At 48.3% G+C, this 21279-nt stretch overlaps 6 protein-coding genes across 6 annotated transcripts, besides 3 other annotated features; 4 read left to right on the top strand and 2 right to left on the bottom strand.

Moving 5' to 3' along the window:
• Window positions 1–1594: 1594 nt before the first annotated feature.
• Window positions 1595–3278, top strand: FMAN_04651 (uncharacterized protein; the record flags this gene model as incomplete). Its single annotated transcript, XM_041828615.1, has 2 exons — window positions 1595–1941; window positions 2033–3278. 2 exons carry the CDS (start codon window positions 1595–1597, stop codon window positions 3276–3278), a joined length of 1593 nt encoding a protein of 530 aa, XP_041679461.1.
• A 741-nt stretch (window positions 3279–4019) lies between these two features.
• On the top strand, window positions 4020–5892 carry FMAN_04650 (uncharacterized protein; the record flags this gene model as incomplete). The annotated part of the gene is made up of 2 exons (XM_041828616.1): window positions 4020–4220; window positions 4279–5892. The coding sequence occupies 2 exons, from the start codon at window positions 4020–4022 to the stop codon at window positions 5890–5892; spliced, it is 1815 nt and encodes a 604-aa protein (XP_041679462.1).
• Window positions 5893–7242: 1350 nt separating this feature from the next.
• Window positions 7243–9175, top strand: FMAN_04649 (uncharacterized protein; the record flags this gene model as incomplete). Its single annotated transcript, XM_041828617.1, has 4 exons — window positions 7243–7678; window positions 7761–8000; window positions 8071–8751; window positions 8802–9175. The coding sequence occupies 4 exons, from the start codon at window positions 7243–7245 to the stop codon at window positions 9173–9175; spliced, it is 1731 nt and encodes a 576-aa protein (XP_041679463.1).
• A 1626-nt stretch (window positions 9176–10801) lies between these two features.
• Window positions 10802–10807: a sequence feature (Short protein (FMAN_04648, CVK88882.1) was converted to a misc_feature.).
• Window positions 10808–10858: 51 nt separating this feature from the next.
• Window positions 10859–10921: a sequence feature (Short protein (FMAN_04648, CVK88882.1) was converted to a misc_feature.).
• Window positions 10922–11185: 264 nt separating this feature from the next.
• Window positions 11186–11197: a sequence feature (Short protein (FMAN_04648, CVK88882.1) was converted to a misc_feature.).
• A 1123-nt stretch (window positions 11198–12320) lies between these two features.
• FMAN_04647 (putative cell division control protein nda4) lies at window positions 12321–14644 on the bottom strand (the record flags this gene model as incomplete). The annotated part of the gene is made up of 4 exons (XM_041828618.1): window positions 12321–12813; window positions 12870–14278; window positions 14327–14453; window positions 14508–14644. 4 exons carry the CDS (start codon window positions 14642–14644, stop codon window positions 12321–12323), a joined length of 2166 nt encoding a protein of 721 aa, XP_041679464.1.
• Window positions 14645–15189: 545 nt separating this feature from the next.
• On the top strand, window positions 15190–18660 carry FMAN_04646 (uncharacterized protein; the record flags this gene model as incomplete). Its single annotated transcript, XM_041828621.1, has 4 exons — window positions 15190–15281; window positions 15336–15478; window positions 15527–18395; window positions 18444–18660. The coding sequence occupies 4 exons, from the start codon at window positions 15190–15192 to the stop codon at window positions 18658–18660; spliced, it is 3321 nt and encodes a 1106-aa protein (XP_041679465.1).
• Window positions 18661–20699: 2039 nt separating this feature from the next.
• On the bottom strand, window positions 20700–21200 carry FMAN_04645 (uncharacterized protein; the record flags this gene model as incomplete). Its single annotated transcript, XM_041828622.1, has 1 exon — window positions 20700–21200. One exon carries the CDS (start codon window positions 21198–21200, stop codon window positions 20700–20702), a length of 501 nt encoding a protein of 166 aa, XP_041679466.1.
• Window positions 21201–21279: the final 79 nt, after the last annotated feature.

The following is a 21279-nucleotide window of genomic DNA, read 5'->3' on the forward strand; positions in this document are numbered from 1 at the left end:
GCTGTTTCAGACCAGGTCACGATCTGCAGGCACTTTAGGGTGCGACCCTGTAATCTCCAAGATCTGGCGGGCCGGTCCTCATTGTTCTGAACCTTTTCTGTTCTTTGTGCGTAGAAAATGAGGAGTGACGGTTGTGCAGCTTGATCGCGACTGTGGTTCTAGCGCATGATCATTTGAAGCAAACATCTTCAGGATCAATGTATCACAGCAGATGAGGCCGGACTGCAGAAATACGGACTGCAGCTCATCAATTCCACCACCACCAATCAAACATGACTGCGGCGAATCCAGGTCACACCGACCGCCAGCGCATATCTGTTGTACACTGCTTGCAGTCGTTACCGCCTATCTTAGGACCTTGCCTTACCTCTAGGTACCTACCTATGAAGACATTCACTTAGTGAGGTGTTTTTTCCTATTATAGGGGCAGGCTGTGATTCATGGTCCCTGTTAATTTCCCCTGTCCATCGTCCACTAACCCGGGCGCCAGCCGCCATGAATGAGATTTTTCGATGCAGGTACACATATTTATAGGTTACAATATAGATCCTGCCCAGCCCTATGAAGAACGAGAAGGCATATCCAATGATATTTCTGGACATTAGCGCTCGTTGCCGATACAGCTCTTGTCTGTTTCATCTGACTTGACTCCTATCACGACAAAGTCGAGCCCAGAAATCAAGGTTTCATGCATTAATTTACACATGGCCCCCAGATGTGGCTTGAGCCGCTGTAGCCAATCCTCTTTCACCATCTTGCTACACTAGAAAGTTCCGAAAACGCCTGGCGGCTTGGGCAACCCCTGAATTAGGCCCGGCCGTTAGTTAAAACGGGGGAATAGTAGCTCGCCACGCCCATAGGCTCCATCACCATAATCCTTTGATCAAATAGACAGCCTCAGTGACGGGAAAGCCAAGAAAACAATGATGGACGTGCACGCGCTTAGAGCATATCAAAGTGGCCGCAGTGACAAGGCCAGTGCAGTGCTGACTATAGCATACGCTGTGCGCCAGTGCAGTGTTGGCAGCTGCGGCGAATGAATGAACGGATGGATCCTAAAGGATTCAGCCCAGGTCGGCCCCCGTTCACACAAAGACCTTCACCTCTGATCCTCGTCCAACAAACTTCTTTCTCTTCATCCTTCCACACGCTCTTTTTCTTATTTATCTTATTTTTCCCTCGTACACTGCACTGCTGGGCACGTCCTCTCATTTCTCTACTCACTCACTCATTCATTCTTCGGAGCAGCTTCAGACCTTTCTTTTCTCTGAACTGCTTGTTACCCTCTTTTCACTGTGTCAACCACCACGATCTATCCATCGTCTCTGATTCACTTGCACTCAACATAGTGACTGGACGGTTGCGAAACATTCTTTCTTCTCACAGGTGCTCCGGTATCACCTTCGTGCCCCCCCGCTTTACACTTGTCTGCTTCCTCTTGAAGAAGAAGCAGGTTTCATTCTCAGCGCCCAGAATCCCAGAGATCTCAACGCTAGCATTTACATCTTTTCCCACTCCGCCGTCGAAAATCCTTCCGTGCGGTTAAACCATTTAGCTCGATACTTTTAAACACCATTTGTCATTGTCAATCATCATGAAGTCCGCTTTCGCTACCGCCACTGCGGTCCTCGCCGGCGCCGCTTCTGCTGCTCACGAGACGGGTACCTTCGCCGTCTTGCGCTTCACCAACGATCAGCTCACTAGAGGTCGTATGGATCCCATCCTTTTCCCTGGCCAGACCTCCACTCATGTCCACCACATCATGGGCGGCAGTGGCTTCAGCACCAAGGCGACCGGAAAGGATCTCCAGAAGTCAAAGTGCAGCAATGCGCTTGTCAAGGGCGACAACAGTAACTACTGGTTTCCCACTCTTTACTTCCATGACCCCGAATCTGGAGAGTTTGAAGATGTCGAGTTCGACTACTTCAATGCCTACTACTTGTAAGAGCACTGCCTTGTCTCATTGCGCCACTCGAGCCCTTCACTTCCCCAATTATCGTATTGTCTTGCGCATATTACTGACAAGGAACAGCTTCGAGAAGACACACGATGATATCAAGCCTTTCCCTGTTGGTCTCCAGATCGTTGCTGGTGATGCTATGACCCGTACCATGCCCAAGGCTGGCAGCAAGCCCAACCTTGACCCTTCAAAGGGTCCCGTCAATCCTGCCAGAATGACTTGCCCCCGCCTGAACAACGATTACACGCTCCCATCTTGGGATGCCAAGTCTGATGGCAAGATGGCTGGTGTAGGTGATCCTGTCAACAAGGGTGAAGGTGTCGGGTTCCCTGATCGAACTTGTGATGGCAAATATTCTCCCCTCCGAGCTGATGTCCATTTCCCCTCATGTTATAACCCCGAGGCTGGCCTCACCGACTTCAAGAACAACATGGCCTACCCCGAGGACAATGACGGTTATCTCGACTGCCCCAAGGGTTGGATTCATGTTCCTCACCTTTTCTACGAGGCTTACTGGCGCACCGACAAATTTACTGGCCGCTGGACTGAGGGTGAGGGCAAGCAGCCCTTCGTCTTCTCCAATGGCGACGTTACTGGATACAGCAGCCATGCCGACTTCATGGCCGGTTGGGATGAAGACCTCCTCCAGCATATCATTGACACCTGTAACGCTGGTACCGAGGGTATGGACCACTGCCCAGGCCTGACTTATGGCCTCAACAAAGGCGACTGCACCATTGAGTCCGAGGTCGACGAAAAGATTACTGGCACTTTGAGCAAACTTCCTGGAAACAACCCCTTGAGTGGATTTTCTTATGGCGATAAGGTCCCTTCAATGCCCTCCGGCGGCGACAGTGAGACTAGCCCCAGCAAGCCCTCTGCCCAACCCTCTGCCCAACCCTCTGCCCAACCTTCTGCCAGCAAGCCGGCTTCTGGGGAGAAGACCACTGCCGCTGACCTCCCCGGCTACACCAAGCCAGCTTCTGGTTCCACTGATGTCCACGAGGAACCAGTTGTTCCTAAGCCTACTCTACCTTCCAATCCTTCAGTTGTGTCTGGGGCGGCTGCTCAAGCAACCGATGTTCTCTCCAGTGCCCCCAAGCCAACCGACATCTTTGACAAGCCCGAAAAGCCCAAGAAGTGCAAGACTAGAGTTCATACCGTCTGGAACACCGTGACAATCACACAGACAGCCAGTGTGCCTGTCCAGACCGAGGCTGGCACTCCTAGCTACAAGAGAGATCATGTTCGACGACATGCTCACCACCATGGCAGTGGACATAACCATCTACGCCGCCGTAGCCACCTCCGCCGCTAATACTGCTTACCGGCGAACTGCATCTGCTAATAGCATACTTTGAATGGCAGTCTACGTGGCAGAAAGCTTTTCTCTCATTTCTTGTGATGGTGCATCTACGGAGCATCTTGTATAGGGGTCCAGTGACCACTGCGCTTCCTTGGACCGGAGAATATAAGGTTGGCGATTTCATGGACAGGTATTTTGATTCAAGTTGCGTGGTGCAAGGGAATGGAATTAAGGGGCAGGAAGAAAATTGTTGGATGATTCGCTTCTACACATGTACATTTATGGAGGACATACCTTGCTTGCCAAGGGGCCAAAGCGCTCGAGCGCACATCTTTTGCCCGTCATGAATCCAGGGCATATGCAAAATAAATTCACCCGCAGCACACAAAAGTGATCAAAATGTCCTCGGCATACCACGCCGGTTTCCAATCCTACTAGTGACCATGTTGCTCGAGTGAAGAATCTGTTGTCAGCCTGGGAGTTTGGACTCTGAAGTTAGGAATAGCACGACAGCATCCGTATATCTTCAGTTGTTCTAGGCCAATATTGTGCCAGATTGTGTTTTCACTTCCGTGCAGTCGCATTCCGAAAATCCTTGATGAAAGCACACCAGGCACAGTACCTAGTTACTTACAACTAATGATTCTGCCCGTCGGCTAAAGTTCGGTTAGAAGTTGAACGAACGACCAGCATTTCTCTCTTACATTTTCTTCATCACCACACGACTCTTCGTCCCTCAAGACTATATTGAAAATGTCTCTGTATCATGAGGCAGCAGAGATCTTGGCGGGATCATCATTTGAAGGCGGTAGTCTCAAGTCGCGTGTCTTCAAGAAGAAAACTCTTAAATCCGCACCAAACCAAGTTTACGCCTTGGTGTTAGAGAGTTGCAAATGGAGCCTCATTCTGAAGGAAGTGATTGAGAGATCAGAACTTCTGAAACTCGAGCGCAAGGTTTGCAGCCCGACCCTACGCTAGACTGCAAAACGCCTATGCTAAACATTGCACGCAGCTGACCCCGACGTTGTCATTACTTCTTGTACATGACCTTTTGTTGGCCAAGAAGGGAATTGCTCTTCCACAAGGCCATGGGCTTCGTGCATCAATTGAGAGGCACAAAGGACGCATAAGCTCAGAGTTCAAGCTCGCACGGCTTCGGAGAAAGATACCGACACTCGAGGCTTTGAGAGAGCAAGTTGAAAGGCAATGCGCCGGCGAAGAAGCGAATTACCCTCGCTGGGTTCGTGTCAATGCTGTGAAGAGTACACTCGAAGAGCAGTTGGAGACGACGTTCTCCAAGTACTCTAGAGCCACATCTATCAAGGAGGTCGTCACGAACACTGGAAGACTCATATACATCGACCCACATGTGCCAAACCTTTTGGCCATCACTGCAGGAACAGATCTCACAAAAACCGAGGCGTACACAACGGGCAAAATAATTCTACAAGATAAAGCCTCTTGTTTTCCTGCTTATCTTTTAGATCCCAGAGCAGAGGATGGCGACCTAATCGACGCATGCTCTGCTCCTGGCAATAAGACAACTCACTTGGCAGCGATCCTCAAAGAACACAGACCAGAAACCAGTACGCCAGAGCAGACAATCTATGCATTCGAAAAAGATTCTCGACGAGCACAAACTCTGGAGAAAATGGTCAAGATTGCAGGTTCGAAGCCTGTAACAAAAATTGGATTTGGACAAGACTTCCTACAAGTCGACCCTATGGCAGAGAAGTACAAGTCAGTCGGAGCTTTGCTACTGGATCCAAGTTGCTCAGGGAGTGGAATTGTCGGACGAGATTCCATGCCGGACCTTCACCTGCCAGAAGGTACCAGTAGCACAGGAAAGGGTCCGACATCAAAGCAAAACGGGCGCAAAAGGAAACATGAGCAGACAGAGGCAACTGATGACAGGATCATGATAGATGATGACGGTAACGAGACTGCCATCAAGTCGGAGAAGGATTTAGAAACACGCTTAGAGGCGCTTTCTTCATTTCAACTGACGCTTCTGTTACACGCCTTCAAATTTCCATCAGCAAAACGAATTACATACTCCACATGTTCAATCCACATGCAAGAAAACGAGCGTGTTGTCATGAGAGCTCTCGAATCCGACATTGCGAAGCAACGGGGTTGGCGCATTCTGTTGCGGAAAGATCAGGTTTCTGGGCTGAGAGAATGGCCCGTCCGAGGACTCTCTGAAGCCTGTGGAGGCGATGAAGATATAGCAGAGGCTTGTATTCGCTCTTATAAACATGACGGGCAAGGTGTTATGGGCTTTTTTGTGGCTGGTTTTGTGAGGCCCGATATACAGAATATCGAGACTAGCGGCAACGAAGGTCCTTACCTGCGAGATGATAACGGTGTGATCATCCGTGACATGCTCGGCATGCCAGCCCTGAAAACCACTGGTGAGCATGTCTCTTTAACTGAAAGAGATGATAAGAGTGGCGATAGAAAGGAAGAGGATGAGGATACGGATGAGGAGGAGGAGGAGGATTCAGAAAGCGATAGTACTAGCAGTACTGCGGCACATGATCTCAATGCTCGTCAGATCGCGTTCGACGCAAGCCAAGGAACTTCCACAGACGAAGATGATGAGTGGGGAGGGCTTGACGATTAAACCGGCAGCCCGGAAAGGGTGCAGGGCATTTCTTTCGGCAGATGACAAGACGTCATAACACGGGCCACTGAGATCAAATCCATAACGACAAACGGCTCTCAGCGAATTGAAACTAGGCCTCCTCAATCAAGGACGAAAGAATAGGAGTATAACTTAAAAGACGAAAGACCGCGTGGTATCGGGTGATTCCTACCATCTTACGTGATTAATATGCCTCCACAACTTTTTATCCTGATCGGTAGGCGGTTGTCTGAATGGATCCGAACCCCGTTTACTCTCTGTTTTATACCAAGAGCTTGGTAGGTCACCATGTTGCAACCATCACATCGCGGCCGCAATCTGCCGCCATTCGGTGAACAAATAAAAAGCATCACATACATCTCGACTTGATCTGATGGACTGAGATCAATCCGGAGCCACGTTGGATTCATTTAACGTAACAGTTCGAGAAGCTATCAAACGGGACCGTTGGGGACAGGCCTCGAATTGAGTTTCCGTCAAATTGATCAGAATAACATGATGGGGCTCGAAAGAATACGCCGGAACCGAATCGCGTACAACAAAACGGATGTTGAAGATGCCGATTGCCGATGACATTTCTAGCAAAACTTAAATGCTTAACATTAGTCAGATAAGGTCGGCGGGGTTCGGCTTCATTCATCTACGATTGATAGCCTCTATGTGTGCATGGAAGTCAGCCTGATATCTCCCGACGGGGTCGAGACGTGTTTGATAGAGTACCATCACCGACATAGTCTATAGGCGATCAGAAGCGCTGGAAGGGAACCACATTGTCGGTTGTCCTATGCAACCCCGATTTGTCCTCAGCTCAAGGTTGCTCCAACTGCTCGACAACACTGTATGTTAGATGAGCGAGTGTAGCCACAGTGAAAATGAGCTTGGGGACGGGATTCAAACGGATTTCGGCTGATTGGAAGCCTTGATGGTTTCTATCCTGCACCCTTGTGTGGCATTCATTAGTGTTTGCTACATGCTTCGTGCCTATAAACAACTGATAGAGCATATGCCGATCCGTGCCACCTAGGATAACAGTTTGTACGCTCCAATCGGCTCCCTGCTACAAAGTGAGGACGGGCCGTGAATCTGAACAGGGACCAGACAGTACTAAGATCAATATGAGATGGGTATAATACCTTGGAATGTGCCGTTCTTAGCTGCTCTTATCCTAGCTCTTGATCTGCGAGATCAGATGTCAGTATACCGACCTGAGGCGTACACTCAAATAACACACGACTGTTTATATTGAACTTTGCTCGACTTGAGACTTCCGTCTATATTCTTCCCTGAGAAGCGTCACACAGTTGTAAGACCGGAATACACATCGCCATCATGTTGGCCGCTACACAGTTGCAGCCTCCTCCTTCTTCAGCTTCTTCAACAACGGCCAATACAACCGATATCGAGTCACAGCAGATAAATGCCAAGACCTCACACTTCAATCTCATTCTTGACCAAGTCGGCCTTACTGACGCTGTTCTTAACTACGACTACACTGGTCATGGAACATCAGACTCACCATATCTTGTTGAGTTCCTCCCGAACGACAGTCGAAATGCATTGAACTTCTCACGATCGAAGAAGTGGCTTATTACGATCTTGCAGGCCATAGCAACATTGGCCGTTACCTTCACCAGTACGGCATACTCTGGCGGCCTTTCATCCATCTTGATACACTTCCATGTCTCAACTGAAGTTGCCATACTTGGCGTTTCTATGTTCGTGCTTGGATTCGCTGTAGGCCCTCTGCTATGGGCACCCCTATCTGGTTAGACTACCCAAACCCAGGGAGCCCGTTGCTAAGGCAAAGAAGGTCTTCTTGGTATGTGACTGACTAACAGATATTTCAGAGCTCTATGGTCGACAGATTCCATTCTTTGTCTCTTTCATGGCCTTGACCGCGTTCAATGCAGGTGCCGCAGGTGCTCCTACCATGGCGGCCTTGATCGTACTTCGTTTCTTTGCTGGTTCTTTTGGATCATCGCCATTGTCCAACGCGGGCGGTGTTATTGCTGACATGTTTGAAGCTCGAGATCGAGGGCTCGCTACAGCTCTCTTTGCCATGGCCCCTTTCCTGGGCCCTACCCTTGGTAGGCCACCCCCTACACAGAGTTCGACACTCTTGATATCGCGAAGAAGACGCTGAGTATTCCACAACAGGCCCCATTGCTGGCGGTTTTCTCGGTGAGAGCGAAGGCTGGCGCTGGGTGATGGGGATGACCTCAATTTTCACCGGTGTGGTGTGGATTGTTAACTCACTGGTGATACCTGAGACCTATGGCCCCTATCTCTTGCGTCGCCGAGCAGCTGTCCTTTCTAAAAGGAGTGGGAAGGTTTATATCTCCAAGACGGATGTTGGTCGTCCTCGCACTACTATTGTCACACAGTTCAAGACTGCGATACTTCGTCCCTGGGTCCTGCTAATCAAAGAGCCCATTGTTCTTCTAACCTCATTGTACATGGCCATCATCTACGGAACACTATACCTCTGCTTTGCTGCCTTCCCAATTGTCTTCCAGCAGGGTCGCGGATGGAGTCCAGGAATCGGAGGACTTGCTTTCACTGGCATCGCCGTGGGAATGCTATTTGCAGTTACTGGGACTATCTTGGACAATAAAAGATACGCCCGAGCTGCCGAAGCCGCCGGCGGCCATGCACCTCCTGAAGCTAGGCTGCCCCCTTCGCTGGTTGGCTCGATACTTATTCCAGCCGGCCTCTTCTGGTTTGCCTGGACCAACGGCAAAGATGTGCATTGGACTGTGTCTATCATAGGCTCAGCATTCTTCGCTTGCGGCTTAGTTTCTGTTTTTCTGTCACTTCTGAACTACCTCATAGATTCATGTAAGTTTGTTGCAGCAATCCTTCTTATATCCTACAGCTAATCCTAAAAGACGTGATATTTAGTGCCTCAGTCCTGGCTTCCAACTCAGTCCTGCGTTCCCTCTTTGGCGCAGCCTTTCCCCTCTTCACGACATACATGTACAAAAACCTGGGCATCCATTGGGCCAGTTCTGTGCCTGCCTTCCTGGCTGTTGCTTGTATCCCATTCCCGTTCTTGTTCTACAAATACGGGGAAACTATCCGTATGAAGTGCGAGTACGCTGCAGAGGCTGCCAACGTCCTTCAAAAGATGCGTACCAAGCATGAGGTGATCACGGAGGATCAGGCCGCCGAGGAGATTCACGAGGCCGAGTTGGAGCGACGGTCGAGCAATGCTCTTCGCCGTAGCTTGACAAAGACTCGCACAAGCAAGTCTATTCAATGAGGCACTCACCAGTGTTCCTCGTCTCCCTTTCTCAAATGTGTGATACAAATTAAGCACATACGGAAGTTTCACGGGGTAGGATCTGGGCCTCAGCACCGACCTTTAGAGAGCAGCATCAAGGTTGGTAAGATTTGAATTTCTCTATCCGTAGTGGGTGTTGGCATAGATGTGGGTTTGGTTCCAATGTAGTCGATACAGGAGCAAAAAGTCTTGTCTGGCCCAATTGCACGATGAGGTCAAATGCATTCTAGTAGTAGCACAGAGCAGGAACAACGGTAAAAACGCTATTGAATTAAACCCCGTACCTTAGGTTACCATGGCTGGGTTCTGTTCAAACCAAGATCTGAATTGTTATGGGCCCCCTCCTCTTTCGTTGCGCCTCTGTCAGTTCTGTTTGATTCGTGTTTTCTCTTCAAACATAATTCGGATAATTAGATCGACCAGTATGCGACCAGCGTAGTAAGACCTGGGCAAGCCATTGTTGAGCAGATCTTCTTCTTTGAACACCTGGGCATCTCAGGGTGGCACGCCGGTTTCCACGTCCGGGCCATTCCCTCAACACGTGGCTCAATGACCAAGATCACCTCATGATCCTCATAATACAGTCCCACGACAAGTTTGATGCGGCATACCGAGTTGACCATGGTCTTCACCATCTGCAGGATATTGATCGTGCAAATCCCTGTTGTCACGCCTAGGGGAGGAAAGAAAACCCAGGACCTTGATCCTAAATGACAAAAAGACTTAAATTTGCTTAAAATTAGGATATCTTTATTATTTAAGTTTAGGGCACCTTTAATAAGCTTAGTATACATTTTGCTGAGTTTATTTTGACATCCTATATCAAGGTCTGGTGTTTTCATGCTCCCTGAGGCACGCCTATCTCAAACGCTATGATCCTTCCACTGGCGTAGTGCATATCTTGCCTTACAGTAACACCCCTGGGTGCATTAAGAGTTGGTACCTTGCATGAGCGTTGTTTAGCGCCACACCTCCGGCGCTGGACCCTGCAAGTTGCACCACTAAGATTTAATGTCCGAAACTTAGAAAGCTCAATTTTCAAAGGCGTAAAACACCAACATATAAATTCGTGATATTTATACTGAGCTGAGAATGTATGGTATGCTCATTCTTCAAAGCGAATAATTCCCTTGACTAAGGCGAAATTTAATAGATGTCCTGTACTGCCCGTTATAATAAATTCGGTAGAGTGCACCTACCGGCTTTCGCTCTTGCCAAAACGTTCTGCTGGTGCCTGAAAATATTGCCTCATGGATGCCTGGAATAATCACGTGCACTGACGTATTACCCCGCTCCTCAGCTTCATTTCTTCTGAATCAAAACATCCATCGGCATCCCATCGAAAAAGCGACGTCGCTATGAACGCTTGGCCGCCACAAGCCAGTCATTATTCCTGTTGTCAAAAGCACCTATCGAAATCACACGTTCAAGTCGACAAAGCACCTATCGAAATCACACGTTCAAGTCGATAAAGCACTTATCGAAATCAAACATTTATCGACAAAGCATCCATCGGCATCACATATTCCTATCATCAAAACACCTATCGAAATCACACATTCAAGCCAACAAAGCACCTATCGAATTCACACGTTCAAGTCGACAATGACCGTAAGAAGCTTGCTGCAGACTTGAGAGCTATATGCTAACATACATATATAGAACCAGTACAATCCTATCAAGGTCGGTGGTGGTGGTGGTCGGCGCCATGTGCGTTGCAACTACGTAAGAATATTTATTCCCCTACTGCCTTTTCCCTTGATTACAATCCATACGCTTGAGCTCTATCCCCCGGTCAAAAATCTCTTTCATTATCGCAAACTGCTTGGAAATATTCATATTGAGCGCAGTGTGCTTATGGTTTCCTACACCTCAACACCTCAAGACATCAAATCTCCTTCAGCTGTTGATCAGACCACTGCTTCCAGGCTTTTTAACTCTCTTGCTCTCCTCCTTCAAGATAATATACTAATTTACATTAATATACAGTGCCGAAGATAAGGCCATAAGGCTCGTGTTTGCCGTGCCCGCTTGGCAGCAGCGGAGGCAGCCCCCCAGCAGCAACAGCCGTGGCCCTTTTGGGTCAACTTCTTGGGCTCCTAGGCGCCGCCGCCGCCGCCACCACCTCCGCCCCGACCCCGTCTCCCAATGGTGGAGCAGATGAACCCATGGAAAATGCTACGTGAAAAAAGAAAATCACAACATTTGCTTTAACACAAAGGATATCACGGTTAAGGAATAATCAAACTTCCTTAATACATTATTAAAAAGTCAAAATGTCCCTGTAGCAATACGCAAGGTATAGCTACTAAATTGGGGTCTTAGATAATAAGATAACACAATATGCTTATTTTCAGCATATCACAATATAAGGCGTTATCACTACAAGAAAAAACACAAGAACCTTAATAATAAGTCTTAAGGTTATATAGCTGCTGCCTTAAACCTTATAATTTAATTAAATAAGTGGTCTTTAATTTACAAGTATAAAAGCTGGCTTAATAAGTTCATAATAAATTAGACCAAGTTGCAAGACAATACAGTATAAGGAACACAACTTAAGAATAAACACACTTAACACTTAGGCCTTAATGTATTATATTAAAAATTTATTATAAAATTAAATTATAAGGATTATAAAGTAATCTTAATTATTAAGCTAGGTATTAAGAGAATAACTTAATATATAAGGTCTTAAAAGAAACTTAATATAAGGTACCCTAAACTTACCCTAAACTTACCCTAAACTTATGCTAAGTTGCCTAAGTCTGTTTATTATTTAGGATTAAATCCTCCCCTAGCCCACGTCCGCCCTACTCGCCCCGGCCTTGGCCCTACAATGTACCGCGGCCTGGGTGATGGAGTAGATAAACATACGGCAGCCGATGCTTAAAAAAGAACATTCTAAGAGGATGACGACTTTTTTTTACCGAGGCATATCATATCATGGTTAGGATATCAAAGAGTTCGCGAGGAACATGCTTAAACTGGATTATCTTAATTAGGTTGGTCATATACAACAGTCATAATGATCTCGCCTCATTACTCATTAACAAAGTCTACACTAAGACATCTGTCGAAATTGACAAACAAGCCTTTGACATTATCTGAATTCGTCACCACATTAAGCTCCATTCCTATACACCTGGGCACCTTGGTTCCTGAACATGATCGTGTCTCTCCGTTGAAGAACCATCAATGCTCGGTTCAACGCTTGTTCACTGTATCCTTTACCTTCGACCATTTCTCTCCTGAGTGTAGATAGGCTAGTACTCCAGCCGATAGGCAGGCGACGTTTGAGCTCCGTCTCAAGGCGGTTAACTTCATCGTTCAACTCGCGACTCCCCTGATTGCTACCCTGGTTGACGGCATCCATTGTAGAGCACAGGAACAGTCGAATGGCCTCATCGACATGTACTTCGGTGGCGATGGGTGAAAGGGTAAGCTTAGCAAGAGACTCGGTGATACGGACAATAGCCTCGAGTTGGCGGACTGTGATGGGAATAGAGGAACGTGTGTTTGCTTCCATCTCAGCAGCATGAACCTGGCGTCGGATGGAGACGAAGTGAGAAGAAAGCTTTTCAGCAGCCTCGGAACTCAATCTGGGTGCGCAACGTCTGCCGGGTATTAGTACAAACAAAATAAGGTCGTGGAGGCTGGAATTGCAACTCACGTCTTGCAGTAGGTGATGTATCGTCGCATCTTGTCAATGGGAATTTCAGTTTCAGTCATGTCCTCGGCGCCTCTACCATTCATCTGGATACTGAGAACGTGCTTGGCCATAGTCTCATCCTTCTCGCGGCTATGGTCATCCTTGACAATGAAAATCATATCAAAACGTGACAGAATAGTAGTCTGAAAGTCGATGTTTTCTCCAGGAGTCTTCATATCATCATACCGACCAAAGATAGGATTGGCAGCAGCCAAGACCGATGTTCGCGCATTCAGAATAGTGGTGATACCCGCCTTTGCGATAGAGATAGTCTGCTGTTCCATAGCCTCATGAATTGCAACGCGATCTTCGTCTCTCATCTTGTCAAATTCATCAATACACACAACTCCTCCGTCAGCCAGAACCATGGCACCACCCTCGAGATAGAATTCCCGAGTAGATTGATCACGTTGAACAGATGCTGTCAGACCTGCAGCGGAGGAGCCCTTTCCTGAGGTGTAGATAGAGATAGGAGCCGCTTTCTCGACAAATTTCAGAAGCTGTGACTTGGCTGTACCGGGGTCGCCAAGAAGCAACACGTTGATGTCGCCTCTTAATTTCATTCCATCGGGAAGAATTTTCTTCGAGCCACCTAACAGCAAACAAAGAATTGCCTTCTTGATATTGCGGTTACCGTAAATAGAGGGCGCAATGCAGTCGGCCATCACGTTGTATATATCGGGCCGTCTGCTGAGCTCCAGAAATTCTTGCTCCTCTTCCTCTGAGAAAGTCGCATTTCCCTTGGCTGCTTGATCGATATCTGTCTGGATTCCAACAGCTCTGAGATAAGGGGTACGGATGGCTACAGCACCACCATTGGAAGAGTTCTTGGAAGCCTTGTTTTGGTAGATCGAGAAGATGCCCATAACAGTACATCTCGATCCGGGAACCACCCTATTTGTGAGGTATCTGTCAGCTGAGATGAGAACGTGTCGAGGCAGTTCTCCGACAGGGACTTGGTCGGGTGCCTCTTGGAGCTTGATGATCTGTTGATCAACAAAGCCAGACTTTTCGTGAACAACAAAGTAGGGATCTAAAGGACACTTTGGAGTTGGGTCGTTGGGAACTCGGCTACGAGCACATTGTCTAGGCAAAGTGACACCTGTGAAGCCACCTAGGACAGGGATGTTTTGCGTGTGTCCGCAGTTGCGGCATTGGATATGAAGTCCTGTCGCCTTAGATGACATAACAGAGGCGCCGATGACAATACCCGGGACTCGCACCAGTCGCGCAATGGTCACGGAATCGAGGTTACGGATCGAAACGTCGTCGGCATTCGAGTGAAGGAGAAGTTGGTGATCAGGGATCTCGGCCTTGGGCTCATGGGGGAAGACGATACGGTGTGTGCATTTTTTTAATGCATTTTCAAACTATTGACTTGTTAGAGATTTGTATGTTGCGCGCTGTGTGGTCCCTACCAGAGGGATAATCTCTGCTGGCTCAGATGTTAATCGGTGGGCGAGTTCTTCGTTAAAGCTGATCAAGTCGTTGATGTTGACATCACAGAAGTATCTCTTGAGAAGGGCATTCTCTCGGAGTTGATCTCTACAGCACCGTTATTATGAAGAACTGCCGAAGGTTAGATATTTGGGGGCAAACCTGTAGACGAAGTTGTTATCCAGTCGAAAATCAAGGATGAATGTTTCAAGCTGTGTCTGGAGCTGCATTCGAGTATCGCCATTTTCAGCGTAGCTCGGCTCATAGACGTGAGCCGAGTAGATTGATCCGCGGTCCATTGTGTATCTGCGTGATTTTGAATAATCTGGTGAATCACTCCTTTCCTTTCGTTGCAAGCCCAAAAGTTGACCAGGGAGTTTGGAGATCTTGTTTGTGGATCGATGGAGGGGCTTTGCTCCGCAAGTTGGAAGGGTAACCTTAGGTCAATTTACGCGAAAACGCGGAGTCCCTCGAGACGCGACGCGTGTATATAGTGGTTGCAGCTCTACCTAAAGGGACAGTTATCAGAGGCTCAGCGCTTATCATCACGTGCCAACGCCAAGGCAACAATCGGTTTAGGGGGGCAGGTTGCGTAACTTACAAGGTGTCTAGACGGCGAGGTACTGAAGGTAATATTCAAGACTCTTTTTGGTGATGATGGCGCATTCTTGATTCCGATCCTCTCTTTATTTCTCTTCACTTAATTGTCCTTTCACATCTTAGCTATCATATACATTTGACGGTGCACATTTTGTTTGCAATCCTTTGTGCGATGATACCCTACTAATCTACATCCCACGTTCACCTCTGAAGCTGTCCTTGCTTATCCGGATCTCCATTGATCATGTTCTCTCCCAGCTCTCCCAACGCTACCAAGTCTGCGGACAACCTTGCGGCATTGTCGCCTATAGGTCGCGGGGAGCTTCCCTTTCATAGGTAGTCTTATGTGCCTTTATTATATACCAACAAACGGGACTAACTTGGTCGCAGCAACAGCCACAGACATGCTCAAATGCATCCCCACCCGTCATCACGACGTGGCTCTACAGCGAGCTCCATACATTCAGTAGGAGGTATTCTTGACAGTGCTCCCAGTAATTTGGCAGCTTCAGTATACGAGTCAAGTCAGAATGGTTGGTTTTACTTCACGGATCTTTCATTGTAAAGCTAACCTCTTGAAGCTATCTCAACCCTTCTTCAACCCCCAATTGTACGAACTGGTCTTCAGCCTCACACCTCAGCACCGGCCTCAACCGCGCATAAACCCCCGACGGCTCGGGATATCCCCCCAGTAACGTTGACAAACATCACAAAGGTCGACGCTGAGGAATTCAAACCCTATTTGTCACAGATCGGAAGCCTATACGAACAGCTTCAACGCTTGAAAGATAGCGACGAGGATGTCAACAAAGAGCAGCGCATTGGCCGGCAAGATACCACGACCGAACCGAGTGGTGATGGATACTTGCGGCCGGGGCCTAAACCTCGTCCAACTCGGAAAGGCTCGACTGCATCACTTTCTTCAATGAACTCGAATGATGGTCACAGCCCTGTGAGAAGACCAAGTGCTGGCTTCATTCGAAGGTCCACGCATGGACCCCCTCCTCTATCAACGATCCCGACTGTGTACTTTGACGATGAATTCCATCTCGAGAATCCCCGAACTTTTGACATTGTGAGCGAACGATCCGAGGTTATCCGACCCGCCAACGCCAATGACGGGCAAAGCTCACTCAACGGAAGCGCTGCCGCGCCAAGGAAGGCTCTTGCAACCAATGCAATTTTGCAAGAGAAGTTGTCTTGGTACATGGACACTATCGAGGTTCATCTAATCAATTCCATCTCCGCCGCATCAACAACGTTTTTTACTGCCCTGGGATCGTTGAAGGAACTGCACTCAGAGGCCGCGGAATCCGTGGGGAGAATTAAGACACTCAGAAAAGAGCTGAAAGCTCTGGACGAAGAAATTGCAACCAGAGGCCTCCATATTGTCTACCAGCGAAGGCGCCAAGAAAATCTACGTCAACTCAACGATGCTGTGCTTCAGCTGAGGCAGATTGCGGATGGCCTTGCAAAATGTGAGACGCTAGTGGACGAAGGGGAAGTCGATAAGGCACTGGCGAATATCGACTCTCTTGAAAAGCTTATCGCAGGCGAAAGGGACGCTACCACTGCAAATGAACCTGAGATTCAGTTGCGGGACCTGCGTTCAGCTTCAGCTTTACAGGGCATCCACGCGGATCTAACAGCTTTGCGGTCTCGCATAGGAAAGGCATACGAAACCAACTTTCAGAATATTCTAATACGTGATCTACGACGACACGTAGAATCTGTGTCATCCCAAGAGATTCTTCTCAGGTGGAGCAACGCAGCTAGTCGATCCAAAGGTAGCCATGCTAGGTCTCCTTCAGTCTTTCCAACCTATCTCACAAATACCGATAAATTGAAGACCGAGCTGCTGCCTAATATGATTGGTCTGCATCGAGCAAAACATATCGCCGAAGCGACTGTCGCTTACCGAGAGTCTGTCTTGCGTGAGATCCGAAACTTGATCAGACGCCCCCTGCCCAGTTCTACAGATGATGACAATGAGTCGATGATGTCAGTCTCTACTGCAAGTGGTGGCCGTCATCTGTCAAATCAGGAGAAGTCTTCCATTTTGGCACGGAATCTTCGCTCTTTGGATCCTGAGGATGGTGAGGACCTTCTGATCAAGATCTACATTGGAGTCACAGAGACACTCAGGAGACTTACGACACAAGTCAAGGTCTTGTTGGAGATTACCAGCTCCCTCACTGAGAGCCCACAAGGGGAAGGGTTGATGTCCCCCACAGTCAGATCACCGATATCCAGTCCGAGGCCAGATAGATTCCCAAGCAGTCCTATGAACAGTGCAACATTCGAGGTTCAGGAGGAGCTCCACAAGAGCCTTGACGTTACTAATCTCCTTGGCCAAGCTGTCGACGTGGCAATTGAGAAAATCGTCAAGGTCTTAAAGGTTCGAGCAGAGCAGACTGCACAGTTGCCTTTGACCCTCTTCCTCCGGTACTTTACACTCAACCTCTATTTTGCCACCGAATGCGAGTCGATCTCTGGCCGAAGCGGCACGTCACTCAAGAATGTGGTTAACGGACACATTAAGGACTTCGTGCAACGGAATCGCGATGCTGAAATGCAGAAGCTCGCTCAGGGTATGGAATCTGATCAGTGGAATGCCAAAGACTTTACCGAGAAGAACACCGAGTTGCTCAATACCATCCTGGGGAGCAGCACGCATGATCCTCATGAGTGGACAGACAGTACCAAGATTTGGGTACCTAGTTCGGAATTAGAGCCTGTCAATGAGGACGATGCAATCGAAACAAACGGAACCGGCAAGGAAAAGACCAGGACTGCTACAATCGATTCAGAGACGTTCATGTTACCAAAGTCAGCCATTCTATGTTTAGATGGAATCGCCAAGTTCTCTCATCTGATCAGTGGTATACCGTCTATGACTGTTGATATTGCGACCTCATTAATCGCGTATCTTCAGCTCTTCAACTCGAGATGCACCCAGCTAATTCTTGGTGCCGGGGCAACGCGGTCAGCTGGGCTAAAGAACATCACCACCAAGCATTTGGCCTTGGCCTCCCAGGCGCTCTCATTCACAGCAACTTTGATCCCGCATGTTAGGGAATTTGTGCGACGTCACGCTGGATCCGGAGCGAGCGTATCAAATCTCATGGGTGAGTTCGACAAGATTAGACGACTACTGCAAGAGCATCAAGATAGTATCTACCAGAAACTGGTTGAGATCATGGGCGGCCGCGCAGCCATTCACTCACGGACGATGAAGACGATCGACTGGGAAGCAGATGGAGACAAGGGCGTCCATTCATACATGGAAACATTGGCGAAGGAGACAACTACTCTGCATCGTGTCCTAACGAAGCACCTCCCTGAGACATCAATCCAGATGATCATGCTTCCTGTGTTTGCTAGTTACAGGGATCAGCTTGGGTCAAGTTTTAGAGAAGCAGATCCCAAGACTGAAACTGGCCTGAAAAGGTAAGTTCTGTTGAGTTTTAACTAGGCAGTTGAACTGACCATCTCCAGTATGAACAACGACATTGAATTCCTCACGACAAAACTCGGAAAAGTGGATGGCTTTGGGGAAACGGGAGAGTACCTGCAAAAGATCATTAAGTCTAAGCAGGTCAAGGCAGTGGAGCAGGTAACAGAAACGCCCGCAGACGAAAAAAGAGATGATGAATCCAAGGAGAGTGAGGCGGTTCCTGCATCGGAATCCACGGCGGAGAAGGAAGAGAAGTAGATATTATGACAACTCAACTAAGAGCACCTTTCTTTCGGGCGAATGATCGAGACGAGTCTGGTTGCACGAAGTGCCTCCTTGCAGAACAAGCACTAGTAGTTGCATTGCTGACGTTCACTCAATCCCGACTCGCCTTCGATAGGCGGAGATGTAGACAATGAGTTAATGTGAAAGATTCGCCAGACGTTGAGTTCACACCACACCACAGATACGCTCTCACAGTTGAGAGCTATTATAGTTCCGAGTTATAGTATTGTGTAAGCTAGCTAGATTGGTAGTTCTCGACTCGAGCCTGGCGTCAAGCTTCTCTTCTTTTTTCCCGCAACCCGCATTCCAACCGAACTGCATTCCAGTCTCTCAAGCCCCATCCAAACACCTGTCTTCTCGTAAGCAACTAGGCTTGAATTCCCGACGGGAGGAAGCTGTCAAGACTTGGCGAGAACCGCTTGCTCGGGTTTCCGAGATCTCGGCAGGGTCCTCAATGGCGCAACGTCGCCTCTTTGTGCCGTAGAAGCTGGCATCTCAGCGTTCACTACATCTGATGGTAATGCTTAGCTTCTCTTTACAGGTTGAAAGGTCAGTTCTTTTTTTCTTTTTTCCATTCTCAAAACTAGGTCAATCTGAGATTTTCCTTGTCAGTGACAATTCCCTTGTACCATTATCCCTTGTGCACATCAATAAAGCCAATCCCTGAAGGCACAGACCAAACAGGTCTACAGTCTGAGCTTTTATATGCGACTCACATGTTTGTTGGACAGAGTCTCCCGAAGTCGCACAAGCACAGGCGCGGAAACAACAGTGACACTCCCGCGACCGGGTCTGTCCGGTTTTGGCTGAAGCGCGGGTTCAATGTTGGGATAATCATACTTCGCAAGGGTGCATGATCTATATTCAATCAGGGTGATCAACAGCAACGCGATCAGTCAAAACTCAATTCAGTAGTGGCTACTCCGTATTTCCTGTTTGCTTTCCTAAGAAGAAACATTAAGCAGCGCAACCTCATCTTTTACCGTTGGCCCTTTCATTCAAGCCTTATTACCCACGGTGTCCAATCAGCGCCAACTCAGACAACCTACCTTACCTAGTGTCGGTCACTGTATGTACTGGACTGTACCTACGTTAGATCAGACTCCATGCAGGCCATGTTACATTCCGGCCAGGGCCAGGCACAACCTTGTTCCTGCAGACACAACATCAGGCCGTGATGCGTGACTGACGTGTCCTCTCTCCTCTTCTGTCAGGCGACGGTGAGAAACCAAACAACAGTAGTTGGCACTCGGCGGGCTTCCAAATAACGAGGTCGTCCAGACAAGGAAAAAGGCCAGGGGCGGCAATTTGTTTCAAGTTTACATGTGGCTGTGGCTTGGTCACCCAATTACGCACACAACACAACCTCAAATCATTCTTCTTCAAAATGGAAGTATCAAACAATGCTGGATGCGCACAGGTCAAAATCTATGTTTTCAAGTCTATATGTCCAGGTCTAAAGTCTAAAAATTTGTTGTCCCAAAGGGAGAACCTCATCTTTTTGTAAAGGAGCTTTTGCGCCCTGAGTCAAGTTTGTACAAAGAAGTATATGTAAAAGTCTCTCCAGACATGGTCTAGATTCCAACGAGTGTAAGAAGATGTTCAAAGAATGTAGAACGAGTGCCAGCCTCAATTCTCTTGCTGATACAAGAGACATCAAGCCTGTGATGCTACGAGAGCACGGAAAGAATGACGCTGCTCTGTATTCAAGAGTCCCAAAGAATGTGACTCGAGTACTGTTTTGTCCTTGTCCTGTCTTGCCTGTGTAATCCATACATCCATCCATAAGCGCCACCTGCTCCAGCCCAAAGGTCTATGAAGAAAGGCCTCGGTTTTTGCAACACACGAGGGGTATCTTTCGGGGTATGTAAAACGAGAATCGTGTAGTGTAATGTAGAAAGGGATTCATATCATCGTCAACGCGGTGTTCAACGCCGCAGCGTGAAAGTGTAAAAGGGGGGTGGTGAAGAAGTGAAGTCAAGGGCCGTCCGGTGAACTGGCGACATGGACGTTTAGTTAGATTGGGCCTTGTAGGGGCTGGCGCCGTCTCCAAGGGTGGTGATGAGGTCAACCTCGTCAGTGACCTTGGTCTGGACATCGTCAGGGAGCCAGTAGCAGTTGTCACAAGGGAAAGTCTCGCAGCCAGACATGGGGGTGGCAGCAGACTTGGGCCACATCTGCTTGACGTTGTCCTTGTCGTTGGGGTCCACGATGGCAGAGACATCGAAATAAGTCTTGCCGTTCCAGCCGCCGAAGGTGACCTCACCAAGCATGCCGGGTTGATCGGTCTTGCCCTTCTGGACAGCGTAGAAGTTGCCAATGTACTTGTCAGGGAAGTCGACAGTAACCTCCTTGGCCGAGCTGACAGTAACAGATTCGGGGCCCTCATAACCAGGGTCAGGGGTGAAGATGATGGTGCGTTCCTTGTCATCAAGAGTGACAAAGGTGACCGAGGCAGCGGCGGCATAGGTAGCAGAGGCGACGAGGCCGACGAGAGCAGTAGCGAACTTCATGTTGGCGGTGTGATTTTGGGTATTGTAATGGGGATGTGTTTGTAGGGAGAATTCTCGATTGTCGTCAAGACAAGAGTAT

Source organism: Fusarium mangiferae, assembly GCF_900044065.1.
Source record: "Fusarium mangiferae strain MRC7560 genome assembly, contig: FMAN_scaffold003, whole genome shotgun sequence".
NCBI classification, from domain to species: Eukaryota; Fungi; Ascomycota; class Sordariomycetes; order Hypocreales; family Nectriaceae; genus Fusarium; species Fusarium mangiferae.